At 41.4% G+C, this 26,085-nt stretch overlaps 3 protein-coding genes across 11 annotated transcripts; 2 read left to right on the forward strand and 1 right to left on the reverse strand.

Moving 5' to 3' along the window:
* Positions 1 to 991: 991 nt before the first annotated feature.
* rbm47 (RNA binding motif protein 47) lies at positions 992 to 18,692 on the forward strand. Of its 8 annotated transcripts, none has more exons than XM_072464044.1 (8): positions 992 to 1,008; positions 7,606 to 7,765; positions 13,258 to 14,120; positions 14,198 to 14,525; positions 14,736 to 14,759; positions 15,056 to 15,262; positions 16,012 to 16,199; positions 16,286 to 18,692. In XM_072464044.1, the coding sequence occupies exons 2-8, from the start codon at positions 7,690 to 7,692 to the stop codon at positions 16,532 to 16,534; spliced, it is 1,935 nt and encodes a 644-aa protein (XP_072320145.1). In that variant the 5' UTR covers positions 992 to 1,008; positions 7,606 to 7,689; the 3' UTR covers positions 16,535 to 18,692. The 8 variants fall into 8 exon arrangements, with proteins under 8 accessions (XP_072320145.1, XP_072320144.1, XP_072320146.1 ...); XM_072464043.1 differs by lacking the exon at positions 992 to 1,008 and adding an exon at positions 2,196 to 2,447; XM_072464045.1 differs by lacking the exon at positions 992 to 1,008 and adding an exon at positions 2,196 to 2,447 and having other exon boundaries at positions 15,059 to 15,262.
* A 1,147-nt stretch (positions 18,693 to 19,839) lies between these two features.
* zfp91 (ZFP91 zinc finger protein, atypical E3 ubiquitin ligase) lies at positions 19,840 to 23,939 on the forward strand. Its single transcript, XM_072462275.1, has 12 exons — positions 19,840 to 20,672; positions 20,877 to 20,911; positions 20,982 to 21,095; positions 21,231 to 21,261; positions 21,400 to 21,483; positions 21,638 to 21,727; positions 21,834 to 22,016; positions 22,091 to 22,141; positions 22,217 to 22,295; positions 22,377 to 22,491; positions 22,560 to 22,659; positions 22,743 to 23,939. Exons 1-12 carry the CDS (start codon positions 20,260 to 20,262, stop codon positions 23,614 to 23,616), a joined length of 2,169 nt encoding a protein of 722 aa, XP_072318376.1. The 5' UTR covers positions 19,840 to 20,259; the 3' UTR covers positions 23,617 to 23,939.
* A 181-nt stretch (positions 23,940 to 24,120) lies between these two features.
* On the reverse strand, positions 24,121 to 25,328 carry LOC140377026 (uncharacterized). Of its 2 annotated transcripts, none has more exons than XM_072462277.1 (2): positions 25,062 to 25,328; positions 24,121 to 24,979 (listed from the first exon to the last, which is right to left on the reverse strand). In XM_072462277.1, the coding sequence occupies exons 1-2, from the start codon at positions 25,133 to 25,135 to the stop codon at positions 24,403 to 24,405; spliced, it is 651 nt and encodes a 216-aa protein (XP_072318378.1). In that variant the 5' UTR covers positions 25,136 to 25,328; the 3' UTR covers positions 24,121 to 24,402. The 2 variants fall into 2 exon arrangements, with proteins under 2 accessions (XP_072318378.1, XP_072318377.1); XM_072462276.1 differs by having other exon boundaries at positions 24,124 to 24,985; positions 25,062 to 25,325.
* Positions 25,329 to 26,085: the final 757 nt, after the last annotated feature.

The raw sequence follows: 26,085 nt of genomic DNA on the forward strand, positions 1-26,085 counted from the left end.
AAAATTAACTCCAAAAGGAGTTAACAAGCTGGTTTCATTGGATCTTTTCAAATTGACTCAACGTTTAAATGAACATGAAACAAATCTTTCACTATGCAAGTGTTTTATTTGAGACACTTTATGCTGAGTAACTGTGAGTGTATGTAAAATGTTGTATGTTATTGTTGTGCTTTTGTGCTGCTGCCTTTTGACCAGGACACTCTTGCAAAAGAGATTTTTAATCTCAATGAGTTTTTATTCCTGATTAAAAAAAGGTAAAATAGAAATAAGGACACAATAGCAGTTTGCACTAGAGCCACTGCTGCTCCACAGTGGAACTTGGTTTCCCCACAAGTCTCCCATCCAAGTACTAACCAGGCCCAGCCCTACTTAGCTTTAAAGAGCAGATGAGATTGAGCATTTGGTACAGTAGTAGTAAATACTCCATATGTCATTCTTGGGTGTAGTCTTTTATTCCTGCCAGGATTATCAAGATTATCAAGTTAAAGAAGATAAATCACACACAAAACATTACATGACAACTTGTGGATTGATTATTTGTCAGATCGTTGCAGTTTATCTCCAACACATGACTGCAGAAACAAAGGTGTTGTTTTATCAGCCACAATTTACTCAACTTTTTAAAATAAGCATTAAGTGAAACGCATTGAGCAACTGTTTAACTGACTCTTCCCCCTCCCTGCCGGAGTTCAGCTGCCGTGTGTTGAAACTTTTTTTTTTTGTTCCCATCTGACTCAATCTCAGTTTCCTATGCACACACCAGCTCGCTAGTTCCCCACTGCTTTGTGTGGATATGCAGAGCGACTTTATCTGTGCGTGTGTATTTGTACTCTAAACAGGCGCCAGGCCGGCTTCCTCGCTTCTCTCTGCCGCTGCCCAAAGCCCAACCTGCGCTCTCCTTCATAACCGGCAACCACAAAAGACGTCACAGTCACGGCACTGTGCACCTGACACAAGGAAGAAGGAAGTGCAAGACTCCGCCCATGCTGCTGCCTGCGAGGAATCCAGGTAGGCAAACACATACTTTAAAAAAAGGTTTTCAATTATTTGAACAATGGTGAATGAGGCTGGAGTTCAGTCGCGTTCAAACTCCCCACAACATGATCAAACAGGTATGATATTGTCCAAACTGAAGGGTTGGGTGGGCAGACCATCCGATATAAAAAACAACAACTTGTTTTTGCTTTTTTAGCTAAGCAATTTTTACTGGCTGACTTGACAATTCTATACATTCAGCAGTTTTCCATTTCTTTCCACCGTCCGCAAAGATGTCATTACCACCTGTCAACAAAGTACAACACATCATTATGACACTTTTCTGAATGCGCTCAAGTCGGCTTCTCTGTCGGTCAGTAAAAGACGCGCGGTCACCCATCACAGGTTTGAGGATGGAGGAGATTCGAGGGGGAATGCAGCTGCCATGATTCAGCACAGGCTCGGACCAACTCAGGCCACGGGAGGATAGCGTTTCTCATCCGGCACGATACGGCGGGAGGGAGGAGTAGCTGGGGGACTGGGCAGCCTCATTCAGGTTTGGTGAGTTTCGGGAGCAGGTAGAGTATGTACACCATACACAGACCGAGTGAGACAGTAGCAGACGTAGAGTCGCTGCTAGTGGGCCTGACACGAGAGAGGAAAAGTGAGCCCTGGAAGTGTCAGCGAGTTTTGGATACGTTTCTGACTTTCCCATCACTCGGCCTTGACCGGGGAGTGTGGCCGACGATGGTGTGCCGTAAGTGCTTTTAAGATTTTCTTTCTTTTTTTGAGCGGAATAGTGGGTGTTCTGTGGGATCATTAGTGTGTTTATATCACTGTTCTCTTCAGCTCTCACCCCCCCTCACTTTGGAGGAATGCAGGGCTTATGTCAGTGAGAGTCAGGTACAGACTTACTAATTACTCTTGGCCTTCCTCTCTCTGTATCCTCCTCCTCCACCCCCCCTTTCTCTCTCTCTCTCTCTCTTTCTCTTTCTTTCTTGTTTCTGTCGTCTTTTGCTGCACTCCGGCACCTTGCACGCCGCCTTGCTCCGCTCTCCTCCGCCACGAGACCTTGTGCGATCCCTCCTCTGTCTCCCGCTGTTGCGTCTACAAGTTGTATCGTGACTGGAGCATAGGACAGGGACAAACGCAGAGGATCTGAGTCACTAAAAAAAACAAAAAAAAACAAAAAAAAAAAGGAGAAAAGAAAGAAAGAACAGAAACTCTGATTGACTGATTTGTTCCCAGTCCATCTGAAATGCTGAACGTGCCTTCAATCCAAGCTCTGGGGGCCTTGCAGTGAGGGCAGCCGGCGCGTTGACAGCAAACACAAGGCGGGGGTAAACCTGTTAGACAGCTCACAGGAGAAGACAAAAAAAAAGGAGAGGAGGATGAGACAGTGACTTGCCAGTGCCTTGTGTTGAATTGTGGCAGTTGAAAACTCTGCGACTTCACATCCCATCATCCAACAGGTTAGCTCTCTGAAAAACTCTCTTAAATGTTGAACTTTCTCTATAAATGTGTGTAAAAGGTCAAAATGTTGTGGTATCAAAGTTATCCCTGGGGCTATTGGGGGGTTTGTTTTCCCTCCTGATACTCACTCAGTGGGTATCTGGAAGGACATTTCTTCAGCTGGGCCAGTGTTGACCCGGCTGACTGCTCTAACCTTCACTACAAGGTTAGAGGACAGAAACTCAATGTTTGTTTGTGTGGAGTGTGTAGCTGCCTTGTCTCCTCGTCTTGTGCGTGTGTGTTAATTTCGTCTGAGTGTATTGCACAAACTGGTTGAGCAGGGAAAAACAAAATTAGATTTAAGAAACGTGTACGAGTGAAGTATTTAATTGGTTGCTTATGGGGTTCAGGATGATGAAAAGGACTGTTGCCATAGCCATGAATAAACCTAATATTATATATTTTCAATGGCAAAAAGTCCTCAAAATGTCCCTTATTACAGGAAGTTGAAACAAAATAGAATGCTACCAATGCCTTGTAAAGAAAGTTCTTGTAATCTCACAGAATTGTATTGATTCATTTTTTGACGACGTAATTGTGACAGAGGAAGACTTCAGTTTGAGGAGTTAGTAATGTTTGCTTCTCTTTGTTTGCCCTTCATCTAAACTGGAAATCAGTTGCCTGTGAATACTGTAAATAGTTGCCCCACGCAGCTCTAGGTGTGTGAAAGACATGGGCGTGTTGAAGTGCTGGTCAGACCTGAATACTTATTTTTCTACTGCCAACTGAAAAAACAGATAGTCCCAGTCTTTAAATGTGATTCATCAAACTGCTCTGCATTGTTGTGCTAAATTGCAGGCTGTAACTGTTGATTTCGTCGTTCTTTATCCCTCAAATCTATGTATCATATCCTAAAGTGACAAAAGAAGAACCTCGTCATCTCAGATAGGAATTTATATCAGCATTTCATTTTCTTTCACTGAATGGTGTGACCTTAGTGAGATCAGCTTTGTTCAGGGCTGCTCTAGTTTCAGAAACACAAAAAGAAAGCAGAGAGAAGGTGCTTCTCAAACAAGGGCAACAGGAAGAGGATGAAGAAAAAGGGTCTTTTGCTTTAGTAAATTGATGAAGAAGAATGATTGTTTTTTTCTTTCTGAACTTCCATTATAAGGAAGAGAAAATGCAGCAGCGACACAAATCCCACACATGCAGAAATTGTATTGGTTTTGTCACATGGTAGTCACATGACCATCCTATTCTTGAGATGAGGAAGCCCACATTCAGCGCGGTTTGTGTGAAGCAAGTGCATAAGCTTAATCCTGCTCCAGCTTGAATCTAAAAGGAAGAGACTATTGCTGTGAAAAGGAAAGAGTTAGAGGAGAAGCTGTTCGCACTATTGTGTTGTTTATGAAACACCTGTAACTAGATCTGACCACACACACACACATACTGTTTGTCACAAACACACATACCTGAAAAGTACAATGGCTGCATTCTTCCCTCTTGTGCACCCCGTGTACCTTCCTCTTTAGCCAGCCTCAGATCGGCCAAACACTATCAAGGATGGGAACGAGAAAAGATTTTTGCTTCAAATTAACCCAGAGTTTTTCGATCCTACTATAGTGTCCTGCGCATATGACAAAAACATATTCTAATTTAATGATCTTATTTTATTCAATTGTTTAGCAAATACAAAACCAGTTTGTCATCTTATTTTCCGTAAATATTTCATCACAAGTTTAAAACGTATTGCACTTGGCCTTTATAATAAAGGTACAGTAAATATTTCTCTCTCTTAGCTCCTCCTCCCCACCCCACCTCACATGTGACCTCAGTGTGACCTTTCATCCTCTGTGACACTGTCCTCCCCTACACTGCACCTTATGTGTGCATTAGGTTGGTATGCCTCTTTGGATCTTCACTTTCTCTTGTTGAAGACATCAGCCTGTCTCCTCACTTTAACACTGGTGTTCTGGGGCGAGCCTCTGCATACCTGCTGCCACACACAATGGACTTGTTGTTCAGACCCCAGACCAAGAGACGAGGTGGACGACTTCAGTTCAGACCTGTGGAGGAGTGTTTTAGTCAATGAAATTTAAATCACTCCCATTTAAATGAGAATGAGCTTGTATTGACTTGAATTGAATAGACTTGATTGATAACTATCCATAAACACAGTGTCACAGTGAGAGCTATAAGAATAATATGTGTTTTAGCTTAATCATTTGCTTGATAATCATTTTGAAACTATGAACAAAATCAAGGCAAATACTGGAAGTTGCCTTCAACTATGATCAGCATCATCTCTATCACAGATAATAATGTTTATTATGACTTCATATGCTGTGCCAGTCTTATCTCTTCTCCATTGTGTTCTTGTTGTTTGACAATGTGAAGCTTTTGTTTGTTGTCAGTCTTTAGGAACAAGAACATTAGCTTAAAGATTGAACTTTCCTCATGCTTTTCCAGATGTTTTACTATGTGATCTTACTCAAATGCAATCGAGACCACATAGTTTCAGCATCTAGTGTAGTGTGTAATCTCAACTACAAAAAGATGATTAAAGAAATAAAAAACAATGACATTCAAACTGAAAATACACATTTATTGTTAATGTGTGATATGACATTAAAAATGAAATGATAAACAGATGTATGTATAAATAGCTAGATTTTAAAGGATATTTTATGCTATGCAGTCAAGCTCTGGTGGATTTAAGTGTGGTTTGTCCATTGTGTCTTGGGCTGTTATTAAAAGCTCTCTCACATGCTGAAGAGAGTCACTCAGAGCGGGCAATGAGCTGGAATCACGTTGTCTTTCAGCGGTGTGTGACCACATGACGAGAGGCTCTGGTCAACACGTACGATGACGGCCTGTTTTGTCCAGGCTTTTCTTGATACCGCACTTTGCTGTTTGACCTTGGCAGTATCTGTGGCTGGGTCTCGTTCAGCCATTGGTTCATGTGACTAATGTGTCAGCTGACTGCTTTTCAAAAGGGGAAACTTGTTTCTTTTGGATGGAGGAAAAACTCTTGAGTGTTTGAATGGCGCTGCACTTTGTGCTGAGTCATGTTAGTTCATCAGACGCACAGATTGGTTGACAGCAGCCTCAGGATGTGAGGCGACACTTTGAAGGAGGAAGTGTTCAAACTGAACTGGACCAGACATTTCCTGGTTGACACAAGTCAAATCTTTGTGTGCAAAGTTTTAGAATATATCAGCACTTTACAGGCCATATCTGACAGCTGTGTTTTTCTGTCCCATCATTCTTTTTGCTGAGTCTGGTTATACATGTATTTTGACATTCCGGTGTCTCCCGAGGATAATTTTACCATGGGAATTTTAGCTCCTACAAATCAAGCCATAATTGGGTTTCACTTGTGTTATACTTTCTGTTTGGATTTTGAAGAAAAGAAAATGTTGATGGCAACCAATTATGTCTGTGAATGTATGCATGTGACTTCCATGTACACAATGGCCTCAGAATACAATTGTCCTTTGAATAAGTCACTTTTCAGCTCAGCAGATTCAGTCTTAATGCTGCGTGTAGCACTCTGCAATTTTTGATGACTTTCTATTTCACGACACACAGCTCTGTATTGATATGCGTATTGGCCAGAAGTCAATCATGGTATATTAGCGATACAATATTTTGAGTACAGCCCTGGTATGAATGCACCGGGTAATGTTTTTAGTCACATTTGAAAGATGTTTGACTTAAGCATATACTACTGGCCTGTATTTTTGGACAACATATTCATAGTCTTTTGTACTTTTTATATTACAAAATATCTTAAGAGATAAGTTGTAATTTCTTTGCCGTGTGTTTTTGTGAATAACAGCCAAGCTACAAAAAATAATAATAAAAGTGTACAATTTGAATTGCCAAAACATGATTGACATTTATGTTAGAATCTATAAGGGTTGTGCAATTAATAGAAGTTTAATCAAGAATAATTATTGCTGCAATCACAACATTTTTTGTCTGAAACGTATGACAAAACCTGGAGCAAAGCCACTCGTCTAAGCTTGTTTTGGAATCACAAAGCATTGCTTACTAATAATAACTTTTATTCCGCTACATGTTAACTCTCCCAATATAAGAATAATTGTGATTTAAATTATGACCCAAATTATCAGATTTTTTTTTTTTTTATCAGCCAGACGTTACGCACATATTCCAGTATCTCTTCTCTGTTTCTGTAGGTTAGGTAATTCTTTTTTGGGGGTAAAAGGTTGTAAAATGAGGTAAAGTTGTTGTCTTAACTTGTTTCAGCCTCTCTTCAGGTGCACATTAAGTCACAATCACCTTTTATAAACTTTATGGCCCTCTGTGGCCTTCACATTTAACACAAGTCTCTCTGATCCATGGACTCTGCACTGTTTCCCCACAGCAGGTTGTGAGAGCTGCCAAAATCTTAAGAATCAGTGATTGCACGTCTTTTATTAACAGAGTTGTTGGTTAATGGTTCACTCATACAGTGGTTTTGGTGGAGACCCAGCGACACCCCTGTGATAAAAGCATAGACGTCGTTCTCTTTTAGGGTTGTTTAAGGTTATGCACACTTCTATGCATTGTCACAAGAACTGCCTCCTTTTCCCTAAGCCCAAACTTTCTGCCTAAGAATGAAACCTTTTCCTGCATTTTAAATTCCTTTTTAAACTGTTTTGTACGTGCTTCCTTGCATGTTCACCAAAAATCTTATACCAAATACTAAAAACTAAAATATCAGACGTTATGCCGTCTCTCACATTATGGTGAAGTTTAAACCGCAGTTTACATCATTAAATGAATCATGAAGACCACAATTACTGTTCGTGTTATTTTACATGACACACAACAATCATTTCTGACAACGCTACTACTTCAACAAATATATACGAATGTTTTTCATGCCCTACACTCTGCTGGCTGTGAAAGTCAAAGTTGAACAACCAAAATAATCACATTGAATAGAATCAAATCTATGTAAATGGTATTATTAGTTTTCAAACATGTATGTCCTGCGTCACACCCTCTGCCCTTTCACCCCTTAGCCTTTCCTTTGTGTTTGTCCGTATCAGCTGTGAGACGGAGAGGGAGGTGGAGGGTACCTGTGCGGTTAGCCCCACCTCTGTACACACGCCATTTAGAATGAGTAAATACTAACGCACCTTTTCTTACCGTCACTCTCCACAGCTAGGGAAGGAGACTGCGCTGCTGCCCGGGCCCACCAGCACCTGTGAAGAAGTGAATGGACAAAAGTATTTGAGCCCAGTGTGAATGAGCGACGACACTCCAAAGACCAGGACTCCGCGCCTGCCGCTGCCTGATTCACGCTGCTCAGATTGGGAGACAGGTACAGCGACTTTCCTTTTCCTCAACCAAACTTAACATTTACGGGAATTGTTTTTGCTCAGCCTCATAATCTCTTTCAATATCTCCAATGTTCCGTGGCTGTCATACCTGTTTTACAACTTTGTCAAGCCCTGAATAGCTGCAAATGGACAACAGTTTTCTTACCCTTGACCTTGTGAGTGAAACTAGTGAAACCTGTAGAGTGGCATGACGTTGGATGAGTGTGTTCAAGTTTTGGTTTAAGGTGGCGGATAGAAATACTTGAGTAACTAGAACGTGCATGGTCAGTGCAATCGCTTTATTGATTTCCGGGACCCAGGTCATAAAATGTGTGGACTTTAAACCCTGTAAAATGAGCGGTAGGCCTATATATGTGCGGTGTTACTTAACCGAAATATTCTATTAGTATTACAAGTCATTCCTTTCACTTTATATTTCCAAAGTGTTCTCGTTTGTTGTGAACCGAAAGAAAAGATTTGTGCACGTGAGTGTGTTTTTTGTGTGTTAATCTATAGTCGACAGAGTGAGTTGATATTTGCATTGTCTAGTGTTAGTCAGTGAAAGTACTGTAAAATACTGATGCCATATGGGTTTTGTAAATGCCCTTTGGGCTCTGACAGTGACACTAAGGGCCGGTCACAGGTGTGTGACGTCAGCAGCTTCAGTGAAATAAAGTCTGCCATGGCCTCGAACAGGCTAGCTGATTAGCCTAAGGAATGTGTTTGCCTAGGCAAGTAAAGCTCCTTTGAGCTAGTGCAAGAGGTAAACCGGCTCTTCTGATTAGAAATTATAAGATATTTTTCAGCCATGTGGCAATAAGCAGTAACATTTGACATTTTCATCCGACCAGGACCCTGCTGTACAGGAACAAATGTATTTAAGAGTTGAGGTTTTGTGCCAAGCAGCCATTCATCATTGTTGAATAACTTTGTTATGACCATCGTTATCCTAATCTCAGTTAAAATGGTATTGTTTTGGGGACTGTAATCCTCATGCTTCGAGTTGACACGTGGGCCTGTACTGATGGAGAATCAAGTGGGATCGTCATCTTTGTGGTCTTACTCCAACTGACCTGACATTGTCCAAACTCATTCCACTTTCTTTCTCCGAGGGAGGCCCAAGGAGATGTACCAGGAACACAGGGTCACCTCTCGAGCAGTTATTAGCCTGTTGTGCTCTTATCCATCTGTGCTTTTCTCAGCTGAACCCCCTCCTCTGTCCTCTGCGAGCCCTCTGTGCCCACCTCCTCCCCACTGCTCCACTTTGAGCATGAGTGAACTGCAGGAATGAGGGTGACAGGTATAGCATGCAAAATGAAAAAAAAGGAGAACAGTTGAAGTCACTGGAGGAGAGATAATATTAGGAACTAGATTCACCCCATAATTGTTTCTTTATTCGTACACTATATACGTCTATTTATTTATTATTATTCACAGTAGTCCTTTTGAAGGTGTAAAACCTGTCAAAGATTTCAGACTTTTCTCTCTGTAAATGACAGATAATTTACTTATTTAGCTTAGATCACCTTAATAAATGATAAGATACTATCTCAGTATAAATGGCACTCCAGTCAAGGGGGAAAGCTGTAGTTTTTGGGAAGAGTTTCTTCCAAGAAGGCCAGCGTGGGGCTGACCACTGTGGTGCGCTTCTCCGTGTCATATCACTCTACAGAAATAAACAATTGAACTTGTGATCTTGTGACACGCTACTCATTGACTTATATGGCAAGAGGACAGTCCAGCAGACTCCTGAGACTGATTACACAAAGTTTTATCTCTGATTTTATTCCTACTTCATGATATGCTTTGCCTTTGAGCCGGGTTTCAGACTTATCAGACACACTGTGGCAGGCAAACTCATTAAATCTGATAAGCTTTTCCATAATCATGATTATTTTACATTACATGGTTTAGCCATGGGGTCTTTAAATTCCTTTATTGGCACAAGATGGCAGTACGATATAAGAATAATATAAGAGTATAGCTTGGGATACGGTTCAGCCTCAGCTCTTCTTCAGATCAACTCCACTGTCAAATTTGACATATTCTTAAATCCTCCTGACCCACCGGTTAGTGCTGCATCTAGAAGATTCTTAGATGATTAATAAACTTGGTTGAGTAAATATGTTTGGCCTATTGCTGCCCTCCTGTTGGGATTCTCTGTTAACCATTGACCTGGACGGTTGACCTTTGATTAGCCCTTTGTCCAGAGCAGGCTCGTCTGAATCTTGAGTGGCCTTACATGATGACTTTAAGTGAATTGTTTTTTGCTGCTTGATCAGTAACACTCTTTATTCAAATGTCCCACAAACCCAAAGATCCTATTATCGATGAAGCACACCCTGCGGCACACCTTCACAAAATATGCATTTTATTCATTACGGTACTCTGTTTTATAACTGATTTGTTATCAAGTGCTTTTTAGAGCGATATTTTAATCCATCCACTTTGCCTCAGTTCAGTCGGTCCTCGCACTAAGTAACCGCCCTCTGCCAGTTTGGTGTCCTCAGAATGTGGGACGAGTTTTGAATGCAGCTGAACAAATGTCAGCAGCTGAAAACTCTCGCCCCGTTACCCCATCTGCACCGTTCCTCACGTCGCAGATTTTCAAACTACTTCACGTGGCTCCTCTCTCTCGTTCTGCTCTCTTGACTGCCCAGGAAGGTGTGGGATGTTTGCTCAAGTTAAGCCATCTTAAGTAAATGTGAACTCTTATGTTGCTCAAAACACGCCTGCTTCATTTGCTGCTGACAAATGGTTTCTTTTTAAATCTCTTCAAGAAACAAACATTATTCAAAGACCAGACTTCGTACGTAACAACTTTACCAAAACCACAAAGCAACTCCCATTTCAAGTATATAATGAAGAGTCGCGCTGTTGTTACATGGAGCTAAACCTGCAGTAGTTCCTATCATGTACCTATATTCCCTGGTACCTATGTTCCCCTTTTCTATGAACGGGGGAATTACGCATACACTAGCATAGGCTACTGGTTCAAGTTCCACATCCCCAAAACTTGTGCAAAAATGTATGGTTTTACAGCATAAAATATAGCAGCATATATAACCCTAAATCAAACCCTAACCCAGGTCTCGGGAACATAGGGCTGACCCCGTTTGAGACAGAGGCCCACAAAGCTACCTGTGTAGTGCCCGCCCTCTTGTGTGAGTGGAGGAGGCCGGCCCAGCTCTGCCCTGCTGTACCTGTCTCTCATGGAGGTGGGCCCACACTCCCAGAGCAGGCAGCCGGCAGCACATTGGAGCCACAGAGGTAACTATTCTCTCATCTGACCTCTCCCATCGTCTCTTCCTCTTTCCTCTCCACCACAGCTCTCGAGCGCCCAAACGTTTCTCATGGTTTAGGCTGCGTTTCAGTCTCACTTCCCTGTGTTTTTGCCATTTTATCAGGTCCATTGTGCTGTGCGGTCTCTAGAAATTAGTTTTTTGTTCTTACTGGCTGTATGTTGTTCTTATACAACTATGCCTGAGTTACATTTGTTTCTATCTTTGTATGAAACTAAAGCTGTGTTTTTCGCTGAAGTGTGGACTATTGTCACTCATAAAAGAGAAAAAGGAGTGGATCCACTTGACTCTAGAAGTGTCTTATGATTTACAGCAGGACTGTAGGGATCAAGTCAAGTTGTGGACATAAGACATTTTTGTTGACTATAGCTTATTCTTATTGGAGCACCAGCACTTAGTTTAAAGTGTTGCTTGAGGGAAAAATATTGAGGAAGCTTTTACTCTGCTCCTAAAATAATTCCAACTCCTATAACAGTCGGTTAATACACATCACAGGTCAGATGCTCCGGTCAATCATAAACACAGTTATGTGCCGTCTCAGCCACATTTTAACTCTCAGATTGCCCAGGTTACCCATTTGTCTATGCAGTATCACAACCTTTGACCGAGCTGAGGACATCCGCCGCTCCTGTTGCACTCTAGAGGTGCAGTGATGTTTTTGTTTTGTTGAGGTCTTTTTACATAAAGACATTTTGTGTTAATCCCTTCAGTGTGATGTGACTTAAAGCTGTGCTGACTAAAGTTAATCATCTACCTGCTGCCACAGCCTCAGGTTTCCTTCTGTTCACAGTGCACACACACACACACACACACAGACACAGACACAGACACACACACACACACACAGACACAGACACACACACGCACACGCACACACGCGCACAGACACACACACACACGCACGGACACATACAGACACACGCACACAGACATACACACGCACACACACACACACACGCGCGCACGCTCACACACACACACACGCACGCACACACACACACACACACACACACACACACACAAAGTCATGTTTAGATTCAATCCAGAGAGATAGCCTTTTAATGATATGTTGTTGGCTCTACTGTGCTCATCAATACAGCAATGCAGTCAAATCTGGTCCGGCAGAAGTCAAGAACTCACCGTATCCCAAAAATCTACAGTAGAAAGCACCTCGTTATCACTGGGCAGAACTCCCAGCGTGAATTTTGTCCTCCCTTTGTCATCAGTGTTGCCAGATAAGACTGATAAGAGATGTAGCCAAAAGAAACAACTCAAGAGTGGATTGAGCCACAGAAACACAGTGGGCTGCTAGTGTTCACCTGTTAATATATATTATTCACAATATATTAATTGCTACGGTATTTATAAGTTCTCACTTATTCATATTGCAAACCATGCCCTCTTGCGTGAGGTTGAGTGTGTGTGCATCTTTTTCAGGTACTACCCTTTATCCTTGACTGCATAAAGGAACCGGTGTGATTTGTTCGGCTTTTAAGGACTTACAATAAAATAAATAAAAACGTTGCATTTTTAATTCAGGACAAGTTTATGATTGGTGAAGTGTCTACTCTGTACACAAGGACAGTTCCGTGCACTAGGCGTTACCATGACGCCCTGGCTTTGTAGCGTTTAACCTTTGTTGACTGCCTCACCTACAGTATCTCCATCATGCAATCTTGTGACGCAAACGCATTGCCTTTCAAACTTCGTCTCATATTTAGTGTTAGAAGTTTTTGCTTTCAAAGCCACTGTTCTTCAGTTTTGTGTTGTTTCAGTTTGTATCATCTTAGACCTGGTCAAGTTAGTGAATACACTGTGTTTGTAAATGTGTCAGTGAAAACACTGCACTTTTGTCCTGTTAAACCAATATCTGTATAGACCTTTATTGGGCATTTGACCAAGTCCTAAATGAACTTTGATCAAGTGTTTTCAGGGTTTACAACCCTTCATTGTGGCCGACAAGTGTCAGAGATCAACATGAAATCTGAGAAACTGCAAAACAAGGTTGTAAAAGCGCCGATAAAGAGGTTTATATGTGCAGTGTTTTTATGTTCATGTCCGGGTCACATGATGTCCATAAAAAGTTTACTTGAGACTGTATATTAGTATAGAATAGTATATATTTTATTTTAGTATATATTTTCTTTTATACATTACATGCATGTCTAATGTTATACTTTTTTGTTTTCTAGGCCCAGAATCTGATGGTTCTGTCAGAATGACTGCAGAAGATTCAGCTTCTTCTTCAGCCATGAGCAATAACTCAGCCCTGTCCAAACCCTCCAAAGCCTCCAGTACATCCCACACCTCGCTGCATGAACAGATGAGTGTTCCTGAAGGTGTAGCAGGGACACCCAACGAAGCCACTTTGTTAGCATTAATGGAGCGCTCGGGTTACACCATGGTCCAAGAAAATGGACAGCGTAAATATGGCCCCCCACCTGGTTGGAATGGTCCCTCTCCTCCACGAGGCTGCGAGATTTTTGTGGGCAAGATCCCGCGAGACGTTTATGAAGATGAGCTAGTGCCGGTGTTTGAATCTGTGGGGCGCATCTATGAGATGCGCCTAATGATGGACTTTGATGGAAAGAACCGTGGCTATGCGTTTGTGATGTACACAGAAAAACATGAAGCCAAGCGCGCTGTGCGGGAGCTCAACAACTATGAAGTGAGACCTGGGCGGCTACTTGGCGTCTGCTCCTCAGTGGACAACTGCCGCCTTTTTATTGGTGGTATACCCAAGACCAAGAAACGTGAGGAAATCCTGGACGAGGTCTCCAAGGTGACGGAGGGTGTTCTGGATGTCATAGTTTATGCGAGTGCTGCAGACAAGATGAAAAACCGTGGCTTTGCCTTTGTTGAGTATGAGTCTCATCGCGCAGCAGCCATGGCTCGCAGGAAGCTGATGCCTGGACGCATTCAGCTGTGGGGCCATCAGATCGCAGTGGACTGGGCAGAGCCTGAGATCGATGTGGATGAGGATGTCATGGAAACAGTGAAGATCCTCTATGTCAGGAATCTGATGATGGAGACCAGTGAGGAGACAATCAGACAGGTAACATACCTCTTTACTCACATACTACGAACATCAGGTTTATAAAGTAATATTTTCAAATATAATTTTATCCCCAGGTGTTTAGTCAGTGGAACCCTGGCTGTGTGGAGCGGGTCAAGAAAATCCGTGACTATGCTTTTGTCCATTTCACGTCCCGGGACGATGCTGTTCTGGCCATGGACCACCTGAACGGCACTGAGGTGGAGGGGTCGTGCATAGAAGTGACACTTGCCAAGCCGGTGGATAAGGAGCAGTACTCTCGACAGAAGGCTTCTAAGGGAGCGCCTGCTGCCCCAGAGGCCGCCCCGCAGAGCTATGTGTACCAGTGCGATCCCTACACACTGGCCTACTACGGCTACCCCTACAGTACTCTCATCGGACCCAACAGGGACTACTTTGTCAAAGGTATCTTCTGAACTCTTGCTCTATTTCTGATCATTATATGGGTGAACCCAAATACAATATATTACATGCATAGTAAATCATAAATATGTTTTTTAGAAAATTTGAGGTGATGATGGACTAATGAATGCTAATGAATGCCCATTAATTGATTACTTGTGGTCTTTGGGTATTAGGAAAATCTTGAACAATCATTTTGTTTTCTCTTTAAAGGATTCCCACTGATACAAAACAATGGTAATTTTTCACATCCTTATTTTTCATTACCTTTAATAAACAATGAGCTTCTCTACCACATGAGCCATTTTCTAACACCATTCTTATCTGCTGTACTGTCTCCTCCCATTCTATGCCGGAACAATGCAGAGGAGAAAAAGGAAAAATCACAATATCCAAAACTCAAGATGACCCAAAACAAAACAGACTTTTAGATGCAGTTACAGCGTTGTGTTTTGAACAGAAACAGCGCAATATTCTTCCTCAGTGATAGCCCTAAATCCCACCCCCTTGTCATGTGATTCCTGTATTTTAAGCAGGTACTGTGCGAGGGCGTGGTCGTGCCACTTCAGGCAACCGTACCCCTGGACCGCGCGGCTCATACCTGGGGGGTTACTCTGCTGGTCGTGGCATCTACAGCCGCTACCATGAGGGCAAACCCAAGACTGAAAAGCCTTATGAGCTGGTGCCCACTCTGGAGCTTGCAGCCTCTGTCAACCCAGTTGGCATAAAGCCTGGCACAAGTCAGTGAGATAGCCTTAAGTCATGCCCTGGCACATTGCTTACTACTGACACTGTCCTCTCCGTCCTCTTCTTACCTCTCTGCTGTGAGCAATTTCTGGTGTTCAATTACTGCTGTTTGCATGCTCACATTTACATTACCTACACTGCAATGTCCTCAAATTTAACATCATCACAATGCTTTAAAACAAAATCCTGATCTAAAATCCAATTCCAAAAGGTATTTTCAGTTGTGTTATCAATCAGAATAATACAGCTTGTGTGAATGTGTTGATTTAACTTAAAATTGTAATTAATATGTCATTATTAGATTTCAATAAGTGTAACAGACAGCATTTTGTAACTATTTGAACTTACTTTCCTTGGTGCTCGTTTAGAGTATGTGTGGAGTTATAGGACCTGGATCTCACTCAAAAGACTCTTGTCTCTGTGCAACAAAAGAGTTGTTCACCGCTGTGTGTCTCTGTGTTGATATGTGCTCGTGTTGGGGCTTTGGGGTTAATCCACAGTTTAACGGCATCATAATCCAAATCACACTCAAACTGCATGTTCTAACCTTTTCACTTTATTATCTCCTTTAACTCTTCTGTGTACACATTCTTTTAGTGCTAATGTTATGATTAACTTCAGTTTTTAGAATTCTTCCACTGCAACTTACCGTATGTGCATGCATTTTTACTTTTATAGAGCAAACAATCCTTTTTTTATTTTGGGGGGTGTCATGTTCTTATTGGTTGTTTTCTCTATCCAGTGGCGTTGCAGACTCTTGGGGGACAGTACCCAATGTTCAGTGCTGCTCCTGCAGCCAAACTGATGGAGGAAGGGAAGGTGCACACGGTGGAGCACCTCATCAACCCTCTGATGCAACACTCTGAGCACAGCAGCACTCCTGCAGCCACCACAGTGCTCCCCTCTGTCTCCACCCCTCCGCCATTTCAGGTACACATCGTAGCATAGCCTGGTATTTTATTATTGTTCAATCGGATCAACTTAAAGAATAATGGGAACCATGACTTTTTTCTCAGGGTCGTCCAATCACGCCTGTGTATGCCATGGCACACACTGTGCAGCGTATTCCAACTGCCAGCAGTCTCTATGGAGCTGGGTATATGCCTATTACAAACTATGCCAACACAGCTGCTCTGGCCGCCCTGCAGAAGAACGCCGCTGTGGCAGCAGCAGCTTATGGAGGATACGCAGGTTACGCAGTGCCCCAGGCCTTTCCAGCCGCTGCCTTCCAGTTGCCTATTCATGATGTGTATCAGACGTATTGAGCTATGCATCAAAATGGCTAAGAATCTTCTTTCTCAGCAAATACATTTGGCCTTAAACGCCAAGTGTTTTAAAATATCATATTTGTGCTTTACACAAAGACAGTGAAATCATTTCAGGTTGACATCAGTTTTGGAAAACAGTCATCAAACTATGCTATGATGCTATGAAACATTACTGTTCAAAGTTTTGACAATATTCCTTTCAAAGTAACCAACATCAACAACAGGTCCCATTTTAGGCAACCACTCTGAAGGTACAATCAAGTATTTATGAAGAAAAGATATTTAAGTCTTTATATTTACATTTAAGACCATCTTTTTTAAGATATGGTTTGTCATAAAACCATGTAACACAAACAGGATGCAAAGGAAGTAAATTGTCAAACTACTGACAAACGAATACCATTGAAGACTATTGGAAGATAATGTATCATTTATTAGTATGTTTTGTGAGTATTAACTATGTTAGCCAATACTTCTTGCTGGTGATGATAGCCGTCCACACTGGCTGAAGGTGTCTGCTTAGAATGTGTTTGGTACTTTTTGGTTTATTTTCTTTTTGCCCTGCATTGTTTTTTATATTTTTAATGAAGGTTTGAAGTATTTTATCTTTGGTAGCGTTTTGTTTGCATGGTCTCTTTTATGAAATGTGTGGCCTGTCGCAAGCTTAGTAATATTAAGACGTATTTCATGGGGAACCATAAATGAGAAGATTTTCAAGAAAAGTCAGATCTATGGAGACATGTTCCACCCTATGAAACTGTATTGGCAGGAGACTAAGACTGAACGTATATGTTCATGTGTTTTCTTATTGTTTTGAAATATTTTTGATTTTTTAAAAGGTGAACAAACTTGGACAGAAATAGAGATTTGTGTACTGGAGAACATGGCATAATTCTGACAAACTTTACACTCCATTTCAACTGACACCTGTTCCTCTAAACAGACCAACATGCAGTAGTCCTACACCTGCAGTGCCTCAGTATGAGTTGTTAACATCTACGTTAGGAACGAGAGCAAAGCTGCACATTTTCTCAACACTCCTTGAGTTACTTTACTTCTCTTAATCTCTTAATTTTTAGGTGCACTTAAATATTTATAGGTTAAAGAGTGCAATTTCTATATTCAAAAGACATTTTAAACTGCATTCATGCCATTATAACATAGATTATGTAAACATACACATAGACTATTCGGTGTCTTCCTGTGTATGACAGTTTTCATCTGTAGAAAAAGTGAACAGAAAAGATTAGCAGCACTTTGAACTAAGTAAAGAAGAGAATGGGTTTTGTATAACTGAAGCAATACCTCACATGAACTGCACAGCCATTTTACAGACCGTACATTTTATAGCATTTGATCATCTTACAAGAAAACAACACACCAAGGTGCCTTTTATAGATAACTGAAAAGACCTAGTTTACACCTTGTGTGTTGAAGGTGGATTCAGTTGTTGGCTCAGTCTATTTCTTTTGGTTCTCTACCAGCATAAATGGATAAGACAAACTTATTGATGTTTTTGTATGACGTTATTTGATAAAGTTAGGATATATTTAATATATGCATTACATGAGTTGTGAAGACGAAGAGATGCTCTAATATATTGTTAATGCAATTTTTTCTCATTTAGTACATGTGGTTTATGTATAGTCAAGATTAACAAAGTAGAAGAAATGCCAAAGTGTCCAATAGTTTTTATTGTTATTTGAAGCATTGTTTGAGTTTTTCATGTTTCAAACTAGATTTGGTGTCTTTGAAAGAGAACACTAAGTCCTTTTTGTTTTTGTTTTGTTTTTTGCCACATTTTGAAAATGTGTATTGGCCTTTTGAGCTTTACTAGTTTCACTTTGAAGTGTATGCTTTTAAGTTTGAGTCAATGAAGCCTGAAAACTAATCAGTGTCCCTCTTAAAAGCATTTTACACACGTGGCATTCAGCAAATATTCATGTTTTGTTATGGAGTCAGATGCAGGATGCTTAGTGTGACAAAGATGTTAACTTTGTAGTGTGCGCCTTAATGCCAAAATTCCCTTTGCATTGCCTTACACAAGACTTATGCAATTTATTTCAATACAATGTTTGTAATAATATTAAAAACATGTTCAGAAATATTGTATTTATAGTAATGTAGCTAGATAAATAAAGCATTGTCAACAGAATTGTTTTTGTCTCATCTTTGTGTCTTTGGTTTAAACAATCACGGACTATAACTAACTTAACTGGAGATCTAGCAACAATGTGCAAAAGTCCAACAAGGATCAGGATCTTCTTTAATTTAGAGGATTCAGCTCTCTGTGAATGAAAACCCAACGCTGACTTAATACATTAGTCTTTACTGTGTCAAAGGTGAAGACAACACAAGGATGCCATACAGCTTTATTTTCTCACTAGAAACACATCTTTAAATTATTGCAATCTATCCAAATAGGCTAAAACTAACCTCAATAATCAAAGTCAAAGTACACTTAAACGCATCCCCTTTATAGTTTGCAAGTACTTTAATGCTAACTGGTTTTATAGTCATTATTTGGCCCCCCAGAGTGGGGCTTGAGAACCAAAACACAAAATGTAAACATAAACAATTGTTATGTTTTTGTAATTGTGAATTACACTATAATAGCTAGCAATCAAATGAATATTTAATATGAACATTGTGTCTTTAGACACAGACAGATTGACAATGTTTATGACATTATTACACCACATAAGCCTACCGGGTTTTAAAAGACGTGTTCCCATAAAATAAAGTAAGAGGCATTAGCTAAACACATTAAAACAGCCTTAACCCTCTCCACCCTGCCCAAACCGTATGGCTCTAAACACAAAACATTATCAAATATTATATTAATAAAATATGATCATCTTGTTTTAGGTGGAAATAAATGTTAAGACAATGTCGACACCTGGTGGATATATATGTGAAATGCATTACAATGTAAAAGGCTGGGCAAAAATATATACTTTTTATCGGTTTCTATTCGTTTTTGTTTTGAGCCATGAAATTATCTGTTTCACATACTATTCAAATGTGTGTGTTTTTATTACAATGTATAGTGTAGTTTTTTTTTTTTTTTGTAAATCCACAAAATGTTTTCATTTTGAATAAACGATCAAATAATCATCTTCTTCAATAAAATACAATAATTTTAATAATTGTAATATAATATCACGTCACTCACTTGTCAGTTTTCTTTTTACGGCGTTAATAAATATGACTACAATTCCCATAATGCCCTAAAACCCACGAGTGAGCGTACGTCCACTGCAGATATATATACACACGTGTTAGCATGCTAGCATCTCTCCAAAGCCCAGCAGCTGTATCCACCTCATATGTAGATCTACAAACACACGCTGAACGTAACCTCAGTTTATATTTGGTTTAAAGGAGACGTAACAAAGCGCACAAAATGGCTGCGCTAAAGGCCTGGACGAATAAGTAGGTTTACTATAGCTTTAAGAACGCAAAAATAGGGTCTGCTTCTTTAAAACTGCATTGGTTTATAACGGAATAGATTATTAAGTAAAGTTTTCATTTGTTAAATTAACGATCTGGTCTTTATAATTGCCATGATTTGTCGGCATTCGTAGAAAATGAGCCACAGTTGGATAAAGGCCTCTTGCGATCAAAACGCTCTTAAAACCAACACCGACGACTTGTCAAAGTGCAAGTAAACCTGCCGGACTTTTGGGATTTGTCTAATGAGCTGAATTGTCTCCACTGTGATGGAAGCAGTCAGTGAGCGAGCAGAGGATGTAAACACGGGAGAAGTCTCGACGGAGGACAAGGCCACAGAGCAGACCCCGGACCTCGGTAAGAGCTCGACGCCGCGCAGGGGGCTTCGACAGCGTGGAGTGGCGCGCCCGAAAGCCGCTGTCTCCAAACCCTCCGCAGACATAAACGGGGTGTCTTTGAGCCCGAAAAGCTCCGGGGGACGGGTGTTGCGTGACCGGTCTACGAGGACTGTACCCGCGTGGCTGAAGGAGGCGAAAAGTGAGGATGAAAACGACGAAGAGTTGGACACGGATGCTGCGGCGCTCAAGAGGCGCAAAGTTTCAAATGGCAAGCGAAAGAAGCTGTCTGAATGTTTGAGTCCACCAGACGTCGGGCTCACTGGAGACCTGCCACAGACCACAGAGTAAGTGTTAATAAAACATCTAATGGAGAATCCAAAGTACGGTGAAACGTGTTGTCAAGTGCAGACGTTTCGTCCTGACAGAAAAAGTGTCCTTTTTAATCCATAAAATGGGAGGAGGGACTCCCCTGTCTGCAGTAGCCTACCTGTGATGTAGGCTTTAGTTCAGTTTGGTCAATATTCTCTCCTACCTTTTTAATCCTGCAGGTCACAGGATCAGAAAAGTGTTGCAGATGCAGGAGGTAATAACAGATACTCAAAATACTGTAATACATTGTACAAGATGGTGACTATTCTCTTTTCTTCTCATAGCAGTTCCTTCTAGGAAACCTTCAACTCAAGCCCGTCCCAAATCGACATCTGGCCGGGCTCGTGGACCTGCCAGACCAGTGTGCAAGACTGAGCCCTCAGCTGAAAATCCTGCTGGTGAGCCAACTCTGTCCTCTACAGCAAAGGGCCTCAGATATCCGCTATTTGCTAATTAAGTCATAATAGGAAAGGTCCTAGACAAGAAACACGCAGGCGTAATTGATCCTTCACTTGTTTCAATTTTCTTCACAGTGGAAGAAGAAATGAATAATACATTTGAAATGTAAGTATTGTTTTTGACTATTTCTATTATTCATGTTATTTACTGTGACACTAAGTAAATGCTTTGTTTCAAATGATCTTATTGAATAACTGTTAGTAATGCTTTTCCTGCATGTTAACTGTACTGTATAATTTTCAGTAAGAAGAAAGAAGAGGAAGGTGATGACGTCAGTGAATATTCATCAGACAGAGAGCCACAGTTTCAGGATTTGACAAATGCCAGGTAACGAAAGTATCTTCACAAAATATGGTTGTAATGATGATATAATCCAGTGAGTCCCAAAGTGGGGTCTGGGACCCCCTTGAGGAGCCTCTGTCAGCACTGCAGGCTTTGGAAACGGCTGCTATAATCAATTATTTGGTTCATTATTCCGTAGCGCAGAAGATGAAGAAGCCAACAGTAGCGATGAAGATGTTCCCTTCAGAGATGACCTAAATGACCAGAGCTATGATCCCAAAGGAGAAAAGTGAGAGCTTACTAGATTAATCAAATGTATAACATAATCAAATATATACATACATTTCAATCAGTCATTTACATTTTTTAAATTGTTAAATGCACAATTTTTTCAGGGAAGGCCCTAAACCGAAGCGCAGGCTTCCTCCAAGACAAAGAGAAAAGCGAGAAAAAGAAACTGATAGATGCCCCAAAGCGGAAAAAGAAATAAAAAAGGAAGGAACAGACACTTTGGAAAGTGCAGAGGAAGAAGTCAAAGTTGAAGAAAAACATGTTGAGGAGGCAGGGGGACCCAGGAAGTGAGCATGCATCCATAATGTCCAAAACAAATAGAATGTCTGTCTATTATTTACTGCCTTCATTCCTGTGTTAGGAGAGGAAGACGGAAAAAAGATGATAAAACTCCACGGTTGCCAAAGCGAAGGTAAAATTGTGCACTTAAAATGTGGTGTCATTAGAGTTTATGATGACAACATATTTGTGTGATGATACCCTTTAGAAAAAAGCCTCCAGTTCAGTATGTACGTTGTGAGATGGAGGGCTGTGGCACTGTCTTGGCACATCCACGTTACTTACAGGTTTGTCCCACTGTTCCATATGATGATTGTTTCAGTGTTATTTGTAAAATACTAAAACATACCTGTTTTCTATCCATCAAGCACCATATTAAATACCAGCATTTGTTAAAGAAGAAATACGTATGTCCACACCCATCATGTGGAAGGTTGTTCAGACTGCAAAAGCAGCTGCTGCGTCATGCTAAGCATCACACTGGTATGTAACATACTCAAGACATTTGTTGAAAATGTAAATACAACCCAGCATTGCTGCTGTTTTTGTAGATCAAAGGGACTACATCTGTGAGTACTGCGCTCGTGCATTTAAGAGCTCCCACAACCTCGCAGTGCATCGCATGATCCACACAGGAGAGAAACCTCTACAGTACGTCTTGTGTACAGATTTTGTTTGTTAGTCCAGTATGACTTATTATTTAATTAATTACAATAGACAACTTTCATTTCTAGGTGTGAGATCTGTGGCTTCACTTGCCGACAAAAAGCTTCACTGAACTGGCACATGAAAAAGCATGATGCTGATGCTACTTACCAGTTTTCCTGCTCTATTTGTGGCAAAAAGTTTGAGAAGAAGGACTGTGTTGTGGCCCACAAGGCTAAAAGTCATCCAGAAGTTTTAATAGCGGAGGCACTTGCAGCTAATGCTGGTGCACTTATCACAACCCCAGCTTCTTTGCTGGAGCTACAAGGAATCCCTGTGCCAACAGAGCTAGGCAGCTTGGATGTGGTCCAAATAGGGTCTGATAGTCAGGAGGCTCCAGCTGTGACTCAGATGGAGCATATGACTCAACAAGTGGGTCATCAGGTGGTTGTCCTGGGTCAGGACCAGAGCCTACATGCCATGCAGGTGCCTGTAACTATTGCACTGTCCCCCATTGATCCCCCTTCGCCTGCTGACCAGACTCACCTCCAGCTCCAGATGCCTGTGCAGTTTGTGCATGGCCCTCCACAGCCCCAGCATCTGGCCCCTTCCCCCAATGTAGTGGTGACACAGCAGCAGCCCCAACTGCAGCCTCTGCAGGGGTACTCCTCTCAGCAGCAGAGCACAGGTCAGCCCCACATCCTCCAAATGACCTTCCAGCCTGTGAGCCAGCTTCACCTGCAGACCACCAGCTCGGCCCTTGTGTCTTCCCCCCAGTCACAGGCCCCTGCCTCTAATGGAGAAAGCTTTGTTCCTGACAATCCAGTGATGTCTTCCACCACAGCAAACAGCAGCTGCCTCCAGCAGACAGAGGCCAGTGAGGACAATGTAGTGTGGGAACACCAAGAAGCAAGCTCTGACATGAAACAAGGATGGTGCACACAAACAGAAAATAGAAACTAATTATACTAATAATAATGGCCTAAACACTGTATTTAACCGTCTAAGCTAAGTGTAGGACCACCCAATATATAGAACTCTTATTCTACTTTAGGTTGCTTTTTAGATTTTCTGAATCAGGGAAATGTACATAAGTCATTTGAACACAAGTGGTGTGTATATGTCCTAGAAATATTTTAATACAATAGTCACCCTGTTCTTTCTAGTCAAACTGTGACCCCTGTGTTTCCCACAAGATTAGAGACCATGGTGGCAGAGGCGATCTATATGATGAACCATTTTAATAGTTTGTGGTATAAATCACTTAATGCCTCTGCTGATAAAAAGCCGTGATTAAAGAATAAATGTAGTTACCTCTTAATGTTTATAGTATTAACAACCATAAAGTATCGTTTGTATTGCCAATTATTCTTCAGTATGTTTTAGACTATGGGGGGCCACCATAGTCTCTATTAATGGGAAGCACTAGTCATTTTTTTCTTTTTCTTAAAAAAATATCTCTTTGTACACATACAAACTTTAATAAATTAAGTTACATTAACATAGCAAAACATACGTGTATAACATAAACATGTTAATCTTTATGATACAATGTTAAAACTGGTGTTGTATTGCCTATACAGTTGTGAACCATAGAAACTCTTAGAAGCTGTGCAGGTTTGCGGTTTAATAAATGTAAAGTAGAAATCTAAGTTAAGTCGATAGTAGATCTGCACCTCTGTAACAGCGTGACAGAAAGGACACAGAACAGTTTTGTGTGTTGTAAATAAATGTCTTATCAACACGTCATCAGATATGGCCTCCCTCTTTCTCCCTTTGCATAGCATACTGTTTCATTGCTCGTTTGGGAGGAATTAACGTGTTACTTAATCCAACCCTCCTCTTGGTCCCTTTCTGCCCCTCTGACTTCTCCGTGTCGGGCAGAAATCCCCGAGCCCCGCGGGCCCCAGCGCGGGGCTCTCGACCGGTTTGAAGAGGACAGTCAGAGGGTTGAGTTTGGAGATCACTGTCATGAGCATACTTGCATTTAATGCCAAATCTGCATCTTCCATCCTTCCTGTAGGACACACAGACCCGCCGCCCCCCGATATGCGAGGGTCGGGCCTGTTCGGTCAGGGGCACGTGCTTTTGCAGAGCACTCAGTTTCTGGTCAGCCTGAACCTTGAAGGGGTTTGTGAACACACTGGTGTCGGAGCAGGTCTGCAGAGAGGGTGGTGGCAGTTTATTCAGTGTGGGGCTCGGCAGACCCCGGGGTGCAGAGGGTCTCTCCTCTTCGGCTTCTTCGGAGCCGCTGGACGCAGACCCTGAATCCGCCTCCAGAAGGAAGTTTCGGCTCTTTACGGGTTCATCGCGACACACCTCCTGACTAGACCTTTTTCAAAGAGAATAACATGTAAACATTACAGCAATCGATAACTACTATTGTACTTGCAGAGACAAAAATAGACCTTTTACTGTGTGTTTCATCGGAAGCGTCGCTGTCCGAGTCCGAGGACACTCCGTAGCCCACGAGAGCGTTCATGACGTTTAAATGAAAGGTCTGTTGGTCGTTTTAAAACAACAAATTGCTTTGACAGCAAAACTATAAAACACATCTACCCATAAAACTAACCGTCCCAGGTGTATAGATATTTAAGTATCAAAACAACCTCTTCTTGATCCTCTCTACTTCTGCGTCCGTAAGCTCTGTTTACGGTATTTTCTGTTTACGCCACCACCGCCTGCACTGAAATCTAGAGGCGTGGCGTGGTAGTGCAATCATTATAGTTGCGTAGGTCTAAATGAAGAAAACACATTTCTGAATACAACCTTCCAAACAACATTGGTTCACCATCCTATTAACTTCCGATTAATGTAAAGTGAAAATATGGCAAGAGTCAAATAGCCTAGCAGTTTCGGCCGCGCGCACTCCCATTCTGGCCGGTAAACAAGAACTTTTTTCTATTCAAGCTTTATAAGCCATATGTTAAAAAAAAAGGTTGCATACACGGTCTTTAATGTAATAGTAAATATATGTGTAGGCTACTATAGTACCATAGACAGTAACAACATTGCTGAACAAACACAAAATTATTATATTTATTTATTCATATAACTTTCTCCCTTTTTAAAACATTTCATTAGTATTCAAACAGTGACGGTCTTCAGTCTAAATGTAGCTCTACTTTCAGTAAATCTGATAAGCTTCTCATGCATGTTGATGAGCTCCTCTTTTGACCCGCTGGTCCTGTTGAATTCCACTGGCCTGGCATCAGGTTCCCAGAGGAAAAGGGCGGAGAGTTGGCCAAAACCGTAACGCAAGTAACTTGTAAGCACAGCAGCATTGGGCCAATCTGGAAGTAGACGTCAATTAAACACACCAGGAAACCAGCACACAGAGTCTCAGTGCAGTGGAGCAGGGACAGAAGGGAATCCTGTTGTTTGAATAGACTTTCACTCATCTATAAACTAGGAAGCTGTCCTATTTGTATA

This window comes from Eucyclogobius newberryi, unplaced genomic scaffold (genome assembly GCF_026437365.1).
Source record: "Eucyclogobius newberryi isolate DKJ021-1_F unplaced genomic scaffold, fEucNew1.0.hap1 SCAF_4, whole genome shotgun sequence".
Taxonomy (NCBI): Eukaryota; Metazoa; Chordata; class Actinopteri; order Gobiiformes; family Gobiidae; genus Eucyclogobius; species Eucyclogobius newberryi.